At 34.1% G+C, this 13,683-nt stretch overlaps 1 protein-coding gene across 14 annotated transcripts in view; it reads left to right on the top strand.

The window, feature by feature from the left end:
- The window catches only part of CDH18 (cadherin 18), a 557,226-nt gene that overhangs the window by 484,978 nt on the left and 58,565 nt on the right, over positions 1 to 13,683 (top strand). For all 14 annotated transcript variants that reach the window (XM_054059856.1, XM_054059852.1, XM_054059848.1 and 11 more), the window contains 2 exons: positions 1,856 to 2,023; positions 13,071 to 13,258. In XM_054059856.1, coding sequence (XP_053915831.1) covers positions 1,856 to 2,023; positions 13,071 to 13,258 — 356 coding nt within the window. The remainder of the gene's footprint in view (positions 1 to 1,855; positions 2,024 to 13,070; positions 13,259 to 13,683) is intronic.

Below are 13,683 nucleotides of genomic sequence, written 5' to 3'. Positions count from 1 at the left end.
AAAGATCTGTTTATAACAGTGTCATTTAAAGGAAAAAAAACACACTGATGAACTAAAATGGACTGGTATATTGTTTTTAGCCAGCTTGTACAGAATCAACACCTCCGATGAAAAGGAAATTAGAGTGCAAAACTATGTTAAAATAACTCTGAAACTTCATGGATACTTTAAAATGCTGTTCTTTGGGGTTAGTTCTACTATTTATGTATCATTTGTTTGCAGGAAAGAATGGAAACAATGGTGTAAGCTGCATGAAAATTTCTTTTTCTTTTCTACTAATTGCTAAATGGTTTTACTGAAATAATGCAAAGAAAGTAATTTTAAAGGGAAAGGAATATGTTGGAAATCACTTTTTGCATTTTCTGAGACTGTGCGAATCAAAAATCTGGAGAATCATTCTGTACAGCATGTTGTCCGGAAGAGCAAGGCTCTTCTAAAGTTGTTTTTTGTTAATGGCTGTTACATGTTTAAACTTTACCCAGAAGCAACATCTGATCATGCTATGGTATATTTTCTTCCTAGTTACAAAAGCCACTCAGTTTAACAGTGCAAAAGCAAGTTACACTAAAAAATTTAGGGTTTTGAAAATGTAGTGTTAATAAATTCATCATCTCACACATTTATTTAATTCTATGCTAATTACTGAAGGCTACCACTGCCTTTAATGTACCAGTGAGCCCAGAACTGGACCCAGCAATCCAGATGTGGGCTTACCAGTGGTGGGCCAAGGATAAGGATCCCCTCCCTTGATCTGCTGGCAATGCTTTTCATAATTCAGCCTGGGATGCTGTTGGCCTTGTTTGCAGAAAGGGCACATTGCTGGCCAATGACCAGCTTAAGGATGCCCCCTATATCCTGTTTCCAGAAGCTGCTTCCCAGCTAGTCTGTCCGCAGCATGTATTGGTTCTCTGGTATAGGACTTGATATTTTCCTTTATTAAACTTTATGAAGTTTCTGTACGCTTGTGATCAAAGAAATTAGCAGAGGTTAATTTACAGGTATCATCACAAGTGAAAAACATCCTAGAACTGAAACTGAGTCTGCAAAGTTGAGTGTTTCTCCTTTGTTGTAATCTTTGCTTCTGCATGAGTAATAGACTAAATTTAAAAAAAAAAAATAAAAAAAAAAATCTGATGGTAATGAATAAAAATAAATAGAATTTTAGGATCACTGAATTTTTAGATTTCTTTCTGTTCTGTACTACAAAAAAAAATATCTTTCACTTTACAGACAATTATCAGGTAAGTCACATTTATGAACAAAAATATATATGGTTGATGTATCAAATAAGACAGCATAGCTTTTTGAGATTTTTCAAATAAGTAAGTTTAGCTTTTGGGTAGTTTTAAGAGATATGTCATATTTTAATTCAGAAATTAGCTTTTCTTAACAAGGAATTTGTGTCTTATTCAGGGGGATAAGAGTTCCCATTCATTAATATTTATGTTAAGTAGCTATTCAAACAGTTATATGAGAAAACACTGGAGTGTACTGGCAATGTACTTCTCAGCTAGGAATGTTATATAAGTTGTGCTAGTAATTCATTAATATAATAGTTGTTTTAACAGATATAAATTTAATTTCTTCTTATCCTCCAGCAGCAATTTGATTGTCTAGCATCAACTGGCATTATTTTATACATAAAATATATGTATGTATCTATGTGTGTGTGCATGTATGTTTGTATTAAAAAAATCCAAAGGCACTTTATTTTTATTACAGAAAACTTTACATTTACAGAAAAATTGCCATGTTTCACTTTTCCTGAAAAGAAAGGTTATGCCTATCCTTTTGTCTTGCTAGAATAAACTAATCCTGATCTTTCTTTTTCTTGTTTGTTTTCTTTCCTTCACAGGAGTCATCAGGACGGCCTTGCACAACATGGACAGGGAAGCCAGAGAGCATTATTCTGTTGTCATTCAAGCCAAAGATATGGCTGGGCAAGTTGGAGGGCTGTCTGGGTCAACAACTGTAAATATCACACTCACTGATGTCAACGACAATCCACCCAGGTTTCCTCAGAGTATGTACAATTTCAGCACATAATTTATTTAAATATAGTGTTGATTTTTGGTGAAGTAAGAAGCTATTAGTGAAATCCAGTTAGTATTCAAATGTATGAGGAGATGGCAGCTAGGGAGTTGCTTGGATTCAGCAATATTTTTTAGTTTTCCAGTGTTTTCCGATGAAGCACAGAGATGGTCTAGCTAGAATATTGAAACCAGTGAAAGTATCTTTCAATTAAATACTGAGTAAAAGTTAGATAGATGACACAGGAATACTCTTTCCATACATGGGCTATTCTCCAGTCCTTTTTTGAATATGTACTTCAATAACTGTGCAATTTCAATCCCCCAAGTGAATTATGTTGTTCCTATGGTAGAAAAGAACAACAAAATTGAACAAAATTAAATGACTGAATTCAGCATGCCTTTGACTGCTGCCATACACATCTATCATTTTTTTTTCTGTTTCTTTCTGTATACCCATAAGAACTTTTAAGATCACTTTTTACATCACAGATGGTCAAAACCTAAGCTATTTCTCTCTGTTGTTAAGCTACACTGGAGACTGCCTTTATCCTAGTTAAATGAATTGCCAATGTCAAAGTCAAACTGAATGCTCTGACATGCATTTAGGAAAAATATATGCTAGAATACTCTTAGACTATCTTAATATGACCACTAATAGGAAGTTCATTTCTATCCAGTTCATTGTGTGCACATTGATCTGTCACAGCAGCTGGAGTCTTGTATGAATTCTGAATTCAGTTAACAATGTATTTAAAAGCCTTATGGAAAGTAATTGCATAGCTAAACCTGCTTTCCTTTGCAGATTGGCTCAAGACCAATAAGAATATTGTAATCTAGATTCAAACATTGCATGAGCCCTTGTAGAACAAAATGGACTAGTGGCTATAGGTACATCCACTGGGAAATGCATTAAGCTGTTTGAATTACAAGAATCATATTTATAAACAATAATGGAGATCACAAAGCCCTGGGGAAAAGCAAAGCTTCCCAGCAATACACATTGTGTAAAATCCGGTCAAGCAGTAAGAAGGCTCATTAAAATTGTTGTAGAAATGAATATTTTTGTCTGTGCCTCAGAAACATGTAAAAATGCACAAAGCCATTGAAACACAGAAATATATTTGGTTTTACATTCTACAAAAGTGTCGTAGCATCCATCACTCTATATAATCCTTCCTAACTATTGGAAAAGAGAAAAGGAAGGCATATATTTGAACAAATATAACATCAAAAATAGTTATAGGAAAGAATGTCCTAAATTTTCTGCAAATTCAGAGACAGAAGGATCTGTACTTATCAGGTTTCAAGAATTGGCCTCTTTTATTTTTAATGAAAGATTTGACATATTAAATTGACTGGCAGGCATAACTATATGTTTGCACATATATTTCTTTATCTGTGTCAATATTTTTTCAGAAATGTAAGAAATATAAAAGGTTTGGGTTAAAAAACTACAAAACATTTAATATTTAATGAAAACTCATTATTTAACAAAGCACAGTAAAAAATGTAATTTAAAATTTACCATTTTTAACAGCAATTATTAGTTCTACAACAAGTCTTGTAGAGTAACAATATTTTCTTTATCTTTCCTTACACAGGATTTCTATACCACAGTTATGACTGTAGCAATGCTTTTTTACTCCTTTTCAACGAGTGTAATTTAAACCTTTTGCAAAAGAATATTGTTAGTAATACAGAATGAAAGTATATGTGATCTAAAATCAGGCCATCTTAGCATCATGAACTGTTAGAAAAATACACTACTATTGCACTAAATAGAAATAACTTCATTGTTTTATTTTCTTCTCCTTTCTTTGTATGCTATAATTCTCAGTTAAATTTCTCTTCAACTTCCTTATGAGAGAGAGTGCTATATGAGACTTACTGAGACTTCTCACATTCAGAATTGAATTCAAGGGAAATGGTTACAAAAACTGCATATACTAAATATATAACCGTCAGGACAGGCTGAACCTCAGCTAATCTGCAGACTGTCTTTTTGTTAGTTTCATTTCCTCCATTGCCATAATTGTGAATTTTGAGTCTGACTCTAGCTGTATTAGCACTTTACATGAGAACATACGGGGAGCTCATATGACTGATGCTTTTAATTTTTTTTTTTTATTTAGAAAGATACTTATTGTACATATTTAAACTATTTTATCTTTCTGGCTTCAGCAGATCAGTATTCGATTAGAGAGGCATGTGAAGTAAAGTATGCAGGGTTTTCCCACCTTTAAAGAAACTCTTCAAAAATCTCTTTCAAATTCAGAAATAGATGTTGTAAATATATCTGCTTAACTGAATATAGTCTGGTTTGTAGCTTTTTTTTTTTCCTGTACTTATTCTAAGCAGAGCTGACTTTCTTTCAAAGAAATTACTAACAGAAGAGCTACATTTTTTCCAAAATATCAAAAATTCTAGGAGGGATAATATGAAATATTACTGTATAATTTTATCAGTCTGTTGGTTGCAGTTTTGAAATACATTGCAATAATAATAATATCTCTGGAATAGGAAACATAAATAAAAGACTGTTCTTGCAAAACACAGTATGTCTCAGGAGTAGGCAAAGGGTTGTGGATTCAGCAGGAGAACAAACTAAAACCTCAAATACGTTTTGCTTATCAACTTCTTCAGTGCATCTTGTATAGTACTGGTTTCTTTTTCTTCATTACCACAGACTTCCTTTCTTTAGAGAGTCCAGCTGTAAATGAACTGTCTATTTAATGTAATCTGACAGGCAATGCTCTGCATGGGAAGATTTTTGCTTTTGAATAACCAGCTTCTCTCAGTTCTTGTTAGTTTTACTGCTGATGGATCCACTTGGTTGATGGCCGAGGGCCCTAATTTCATAGTCATAAATTTATTTCAGTAATCTGATAGAAAATGTTCCATCTACTGACAACACAGTTACCAGCCTTGAGTTACATTAGAATTTTCTGTATGCTTTTTTTTCCTTAATTCTCTCCGGTCTTGTTCAGAAAGAATAGATTCTGCATTTTTTGCTTTGTTTAGGTTGAATCTATTCGTTCTAAATATAGATTGTGTCAAGATCATCAAACTAGTCAGATGCTTCCACTGACGTGTTTTCTACATCAAGGGCTAACAATTGCGGTTTGGAGAGTGTGTAGGAGATCTTTAGTTATTGTGTTTAAAGTCTAATTTTACTAGGAAATTATTTTCCTGGTAGTCCATTTGTAGATTTTGTTGTCTGACATATCTTGCTGAGTTCCTTAGGATAAAGCAGAATTTAAATACAAGTCACACTTAAAGCATTTTTATAAATCTTGGTTGTTAAGGCTTGTTTTTTTCATGGCAGTATATAGACATGGTGTGAGATTATATACATGCTTAATTAGTTTGGCTTCACTTTTTACAATGTCTTTATATGAAGAGTACATAGCCACGCTTAAATACGAATGTTGTATGAAGATGCTACAGCTTGTTCTGGAAAGTTAAACTCACACCCCAGGCTGGACATTCTGTTCTGTGCTAATAAGGTGTCTACTATCCAGCCTTGTTAATATAACTTATTACTTACTAAGTGCTAAGGTATCTGCTATTCATTTTCTTTTATAATTTGTACTCCAATAGGGTCTTTTCCATATCCACAATTCCACACAGTACATCCAGTTCTTATGATCCCAATAAATAACCATCATCATCATCCTCTCACTCCCCGCTGCCATGCACTGTAGCGTTGTCCTGTCCTCCTGTGGTGACTAGTCGAGCAATCTTCTTGCTGATGGACCACTTGAGGTCTGCCAAATTAGAGGAGTAAAGAGGAATTTTCTCTGATTTTCTTTTAGCAAGACTTTCTCCTCTATTGAAGCAGTAAGTGTTAAGAGGCTTGTAGAATCCTAATGTCTTTGAGGTCTCAGCCCTTTTCTTAGTTTTGCCTGAAACTGGACAGGGGGTGAAAAATTACTGGGAACTATTGAATTTAGGTGGTTAAAGAAGTTGTGTGCCCTCAGGAAACTCACATTTAAAACTAAACAAAAAAAGGCCTTAACAAGTGGTTTGGCTTAAGATTGCTGACATCTGATCAACTGCACCATTGTCAATTAGATTTTGTTCATACCTGGTAATCTAGTTGCCTGTTCATTGTGTTGTTTATGTGATGATCATGAAGACTCTAGCAATGACTCAATGTCCAAGGAATATTAGGAAGCACTTCATTTCAGAAATTGATCCACATTTAAGTGTTGCTTATTTAATAAGACTTTTTTTTCATTATAATTAGAGGAACGTGTTTTTCATATTTCACACTACAACTCTTACTACCTTTGTGACTGTTTCCAATAGCTGCTAGCTATAGTACACTAAAGTTAAATGTACTGGAATTGAATTGTTCCAAGTATCAGTTGTGGCTGAAGAGGTCCTCATGTCTTTCAGTAGAACCTTAACTCAGGTTAGAAAGACATATAGAAAGTTGATTTAATGTCAGATTTGCATATTACCTTAATATTTTGTTCAGGAAATTTTATTTTATTTTCATTTTTCTCATTCCTGTGTTCCATAGACAAGCTTTTTGTACTACCATATTAATTGGTTTTTTCTATAGGCAGTTCAGAATTTAGGATATGGTTTTCTAAAATTATAATTTACATATTTCCATCAACTTTTGTCATATATGTGTTGCAAGATGTGTAAGGAAATACAGAATATGATAATATGATTTGATTTCCCCCCCCTCGGTAAGATGGCATAATTCTGGTGCTGATGACTATTTTGCTTCTCATATTCTTAAACTTGGACTTTTTTTTTCAATTAATTGTGTATATAAAGAGTGTGCTCAAGTTCCAAAGTGAGTGACTGATGAGTGATATTTCCTTTGCGAGTACACTTGAGGTTAAGTATGCTGATTTTCCGCCTTTACAGAGAAACACCAAGTAAATCTCCAAATCCCTTGAACTTAATAGTTCTTTGTTTAAAAATGGTGAAAATGTCACATCAGAAACTGAATGTGGGGCAGGTAAACTGTGAACTAGTAATCTTCTATTTCTGTCAGTTTTCAGAATGTGACTTTCTTTCTGATTCTGACAGCCAGGAGCCCGTATAAAAGGGGAAGATGCTGTTATATGTTTATATTACCTGGTGAAGGTGTGTGACTTCAGTGTGTCAGGCCAAGAGAATACAGCTGTTAGTCTTAAACATAAGAGAAATATGGTGCTTTTTTGATTCTCCAGAGAAGTATTTTGAATAGCCTGCCTAACAGGGCTGCTGCACAAAGACAGTGGATTGTTTATAAAGCTAGCACCAGTGGAAACAGACTATTAAAATGGACAAGCCTCAGTGATCTGAGTGATATTCTAAAATTTCTCATATATTGTATTTTTGTAACATGCTAGAATCAACCATTAATCTATGATGAACTTGTGAGGTGAGGAATACATTGCTTAAAAGATGATGATGTTCATTAAGTAGCTAAGAGTTATAGTATAAGAAATAAAGTTTATGTATGTATGAGTACTTGTTTAAGTAGACTGGGCAAATATTGTGTAAGGTAGTTTGTTTAATCTTGTTTATTCTTGTTTATAAGTAGTTTGTTTAATCTTGTTATTTCTTGTTTATAAGAAGATTGGTATATTTTCATATTTGCACAATATTTGAAGTTACAACTACCAGAATGTTCGATTTATCATTGAAACATAAATAACATAAGTTATTTAACAACATCTAATCAGATAGGAAATCTCATTCTGTTTCCTGAGCAGGATAAGTGTGATTCCCATAATCAGATAATAGAATCATAGAATAGAATCATAGAATGATTAAGGTTGAAAAAGACCTCTGAGATCATCAAGTCCAATCACACCCATTTTTTAACACCTCCCAGGATGGTGACTCCACTACTTACCTTGGCCACCAGTTCCAATGCTTGAAGAATCTCAGTAAACAAATTTTTCCTAGTATGCAGTCTAAACCTCCACTGATGCAACTTGAGGCCATTTCCTTTCTTCCAATCACTTGTTATGTGGGAGAAGAGACCAACAGTCATCTCACTACCGCCTACTTTTAGGTAGTTGTAGAGAGTGATAAGGTCTCCTTTCAGCCTCTTTTTCTCCAAACTAAACAATCCAGTTCTCTCACCAGCTCCATATAAGACTTGTGATTCACATCCTTCTTAAGCTTTGTTGCCCTTCTCTGAGCATGGTCCAGCACCTCAATGTCCTTCTTACACTGAGGGGCCCAAAACTGAACACAGTATTCAAAGTGTGGCCTCACTAGGGCCGAGTAAAGGGAAACAGTCACTTCCCCACTCCTGCTGGCCACACTGTTTCTGATACAAGCCAGGATGCTGGGGGCCACCTTGGACACCTGAGTACAGTGCTGGCTCATGTTCAGCTGCCAACCAGTACTTCCAGATCCTTTTCTTCCAGGCAGTTTTCCAGCCACTCTTCCCCAGGCCAATAACATTGCATGGGGTTGTTGTGACCAAAGTGCAGGACCCAGCATTTGGCCTTGTTAAACCCCATGGAATTTACACGGGTCCATCCATCCAGCCTATCCAGATCCCTCAGCAGACCCTTCCTGCCTTTAAGCAGATCAACACTCCCGCCCAGTTTGGTGTCAGCTACAAAGTAATTAAGGGAGCACTTGATTCCCTCATCCAGATTGTTGATAAATATATTAAACAAAATTGGTTTCAAATCTGAGCCCTGAGGGACACTGCTTGTGACTGACTGCCAACTGCATTTAACACTGTTCACCACAACTTTCTGGGCTCAATCATCCATCCATTTTTTTAAGCTGCCAGCTTCTCCAGGAAATATTGTGGGCAACAATGTCAAAGGCTTTACTGAAGTCCAGGTAGATAGCAACCACAGGCTTTCCCTCATCCTCTAGGCAGGTCACGTCATCATAGGAGATCCAGTGAATCAATCAGGAGCTGTCTTACTTAAAAATTAAAAGAAGTGAATGTAATATTTTCGGGAGTATTTAAGTATCTGAATTAAAAACTCTCTCTTAACAAGAATTCATGACAATAATTTTTTTTCACAGAATTGTTTACAGAATCAAATATAAAGGGAAGCTTGGAGGAACTAAATTATATTTATATCAAAGTCTGACTAAATACTTGTAGAAAATGTCTTCTTTACACTGAACTTTGATGCTAGTTATATGCATAAACTCTAGTTCTAACAGTACGATGGTGTCTAAGAGTGGTTTTTATTTCACTTAATTGAGGATTGTCTTTGAAGATTTCTTTGTACAAGGTAGATTATTCATTACATATATCATGAATATCAAAATTATTTTGAAATATTCTTGATAGAAAAGATTTTTTTTTCTTCTTGGGAGGGTTCTGAATGAGGCAGTAATTGTTTTGGGAATGAGGATAGTGTTTATTTGCTTTGTTTGTTTACTGGAGGGAGTATTGGGAGCAGGACCCATTTTAAGGGTTGTTCTTCAGAACTTCCTTCATTTTCATGTGCTTTATGATGCTAAACCCCAACGACAGCACAATCCTAGCTGTGCTAATGGCAAGGGAAAACAAATAAACAAACAACAAAACCATACACAATCCAAATGGAGTTTATTCCTTTTACAGGTGTTACTATAGCTCTCTACTGACCCAAGCTGTGTGATGTAGCCATGGTCCCCCTGTAAATGACATAGAATATACTCAACACAGGACAGCTCTAGAGACTTCTACAGATCACATCCAAACATGAAGTTGATCATTAGTGGGTTTTTTGGAGTGTAAATGTCTTTTTTCCCACACCATTTGCATAGAAAATGTGTATTTGTGTATTCAATACCTAGAAGAAAGTACTGAATCTGAAAAATCCAGAAAATTACAGTTTTCTTTCTGTTTCTGCTTTTTTAAAAGTAGCATGAACATCACACTTTTTGCAAGAAGTCAGAAATTTTTTGTTTTGTGAGAATGTCAGAAATTTCTCAGCTATTTCTAGTTACTGTCTGTAAAGAAAAGTTGCATGTAGTGTAAATTGAACTCTTCACTGATTGAAACCTTAATCACAAACAGTTCCTGATTTGCGTTGGGGTGTAAAATCAGGGGCATAGACATGCATAAGTCTTCCAGCCAAAGGAGTATATTGCATCTAAGAAAAATATTTTTTTCTAAATTGACCCAAAAGTTTTATATTCTCCAGAGTTTCAAGGCAAAAAAAAAGTCTGAATTTGGAAGACTATTTTAGTGTATTATTTGCAAATAACTTCACTCATACTTCAAATAGTTCTAAAAAGTACAAAAGCGTTGTAGTTTTTTTTTTATGAAGAATAAACCAAACACGCTTCCTAAAAATTTCTTCTTTATTTTAACTGTACTAAAGATGTTATCATAAAAAAAGAATATTCAGAACAAAGGTGGTAAATATAAAATTAACTGAGGTCCTCAAATTGTGAATGTTCCTTTAGTTTACCATAATGAAGTTTACAACAATTTAGTGCTTATTTAGAACATTTCCAATTTCCACAGCTAGTCTAAATAAATGTCTACAATATATTTTATCTAACTTTTATGTTTCTCAATTTGAGCCTCTTATGTGTTTCTTATTTGTAGATAGTACTGTTTGGAATTATCCGTTTCACTCATGTCTGTATGAGATAACTTCAGGCTGTCTACGAAGCAATGTTTAAATACATTATAAATGTTGGGAGACATTTTTGACCTTATGATCTAGGAGGTTTTAATTTTCTAACAGTTTTCATTCTGTCAATTTCTGTGGAAACACTTCAGTTCTTCAAATACTGACAGATAATTAATGAGTGATTTCAAATATTTGTTTAGTTTGAAGTTATAGTATTCCAGAATGCTTGAAGCTGGTATCATTAAAATGATTTTCGGAAACAGATGGCTAACATTACGGGTATGTTTATAAAGAAGAGTGTAGTGTCATGTGGATATATTTGAACTAGCTTGACTATTTGGAAATGTCTAATTGGTTCACCCTGTAGTATGGGTTATAACACTTCCAGTTCCTGGATTGTTTTGATTATATAACATGTGCGTTATGGCCTTTATATAACATATTCTTTATGACCTCAACCTTTTCCTGTTTGGAATATATTAGCCAGAGCAAAAGTGACGAAAGACCACATTTCACATTTATTTTAGCAATAAGTAAATTCCAAAATTCATCTCATCACTATAATTTTGTCTGAAATAAAGCAGCCAACAATATGAAAGTGTCAGTTGACATCATCTGTAAGCAAAAAGCTCTGCAAAAGAATGCATACCATAACATTTATGTGAAAATTTATGAAGATGGCATTTTATATGCTTATCAAAGAATTACATCAAAAAATGAACTACGCATTCTAATTGAGTCAGCTACTGAGCAATTTTCCTGTTACATCAGTGTTGATACTTTCTTTCCTAGTGCATGGTAACTTACCCCCCTTCTTCCCTTAGGAAATCTCTTTCTAGTTGTACTAACAAGTTTAGTGTGCTTCTCCATCCTTCTCACACTTCTGTTTGTTTACTAGTACTACGGGCTAGTATTACAGGCTAGTATTACAAAACCAATTTGAGACCATAAATATTTTTAGGAATCATTGTGCAAGGAATTAGACTAATATGTAATAGGATTGTCTATTTTCTACATGTCTAAAATTAGTTAGTTGTATTTTAGTGATAACATCCATTCCCTCTAGAACTGAAACCTGTGTATATTCGTATTCTTCAATCCATCCAACAAATAGTTTTTTTCCACAATGCAGCTTTACATTTTATCTGTCTCTTTCTGCATGCTTACCTCTACAGTCATCCTAGCTCTTTAGACTCAACAAACTGTAGCAATATGTTAGCTTTGATATGTACCATCTTCTGATCCATTTTCCAGCACCTCAGTGCTGCGCTACTTCGACCACTATTGCACAATGATTAAGAGGAATATATAAGAAACTCAATAGAGTTTCAGAAGATATATAATAAAAGAAGTCATATTTTTTCTCTTTTCTGTGTTGATGGTTGAGCTATTATGTCAACTGTGCAGACCTGGGGAGGGATTTGGATTGGAAGTTGTTTAGGATAGGGTTGGTATGGTCACACTTTCTGTTTAACGCGTGTTCTCCTCAGTTTGGGTAGGTTTCAGTATCCCTTCTGTGTTATAACACAAACGTTCTTGGAGAAAATGTCTTTGAGCTGTCTTTATTGCCTAGTTTCAGATTAAAATTGAGGTTTATATAATTACATTGTGTCTGTTTGCCACTTTTTTTCCTTATGGCAGCTGCCTGTCCTTCACACAACTTTGTACCTATTAGAGGATTTGATCCAAAAGGACAGAGATAGTTAAGAAAATTATTTTTCAAACAAAACTTTCATTTCCAATGATTACCCCAACAGGTTATAAAAATATTGAAAGGAGGTCATAGTTCTTATGGATGATTTTTATGGGCACAATTGTGTAATACTTTTATGTATCCATGATGCTTGTTCTCCTTTACTATGGATACCAAGAAAAAATTTTGTATTAATGGTTTTATACTGCAACAAAACCACAACAAAATGGTAATGACAAAATATTAGGATTTAGTACATTCTTCTGTAGAAAAAAATATGCTTTGTTTAAATGTTGCAAAATGTTGAGGAAATGTTGTGAAACTGATTGGATTTCAGAAAAAAAATCATGATATTATAACATACAAACTTTCTCCAGTTCAACAGTACTCATTTGACCACTCATTTGATGGTAACTTGGTGAAGATAAATATATTTTGGTTATGGAGAATATAAACTTTTAGAAACACATGTGTGAAGTAAGCTTCAGAGTTAATTTCTGTGCTTTGTGATGAACAGCAAAACTAACTGTGAGAAACAAAATTCTGCATTAGGTAATTTGGATTTTGAATAGGGAATAAAGGCATCTCAAGAAAAATAAAATTCCTTTTTGAATTCTTTCAGGTATCTAAATAAGTTCATAGGTTTGTTTTTCAGTTTTGTATATGAAATACTCTTCCGTCTACTCAGTATTGAGTACCTAATATTTCTCTAATTGATATTGATCAAATGTCCAAGCTATTGTGTTTGGTTGTTTTGATTTGGTTTTTTGTTCACCTCAGAGCATTATCAACTCTATGTACCTGAATCAGCTCAAGTTGGATCAGCAGTTGGGAAAATCAAAGCAAATGATGCAGACACTGGTTCAAACGCAGACATGAAGTACACAATTATAAATGGTGATGGCTCTGGGGTGTTCTCCATATCTACTGACAAAGAAACAAGGGAAGGAATTCTTTCCTTGAAAAAGGTAAGCAATATAGTTTGAAAGTCCCTGGTGTATTTGATTAAAATAAAAAATGAATGATAAATGAGCAGATAGGATGATGAAAGTATTTTACTGTGTAAACCTATTGAAACAGGAACATCACTAGTGTAAGCTTCTCCATATCATTTCCTGACACACTTCAAATCTTTGCAGAGAAGGCAGAGAGAAGAGAAATTCAAGGAAAGAAACAGTTATTTAAATCTTCTGTACTTTTCTAATGGTCATACCTAACATACATAATAAAATAAATATTCCTGAATTTTTAAGTAAAATAGCTTAATTTTTCTTAATGATAGTTTTGCACATTAAATTTCTTTGAAAGAGGTAAAATTAGGCTGAGAATTGTATTGTTGTCCCCAGACTGTATCAATTTTGGTATAGAAACGTTATCCGTGGCAATGAATGTA

This window comes from Cuculus canorus, chromosome 2 (genome assembly GCF_017976375.1).
Source record: "Cuculus canorus isolate bCucCan1 chromosome 2, bCucCan1.pri, whole genome shotgun sequence".
Lineage (NCBI taxonomy): Eukaryota > Metazoa > Chordata > Aves > Cuculiformes > Cuculidae > Cuculus > Cuculus canorus.
This window is presented reverse-complemented; position numbering and strand designations above follow the sequence as displayed.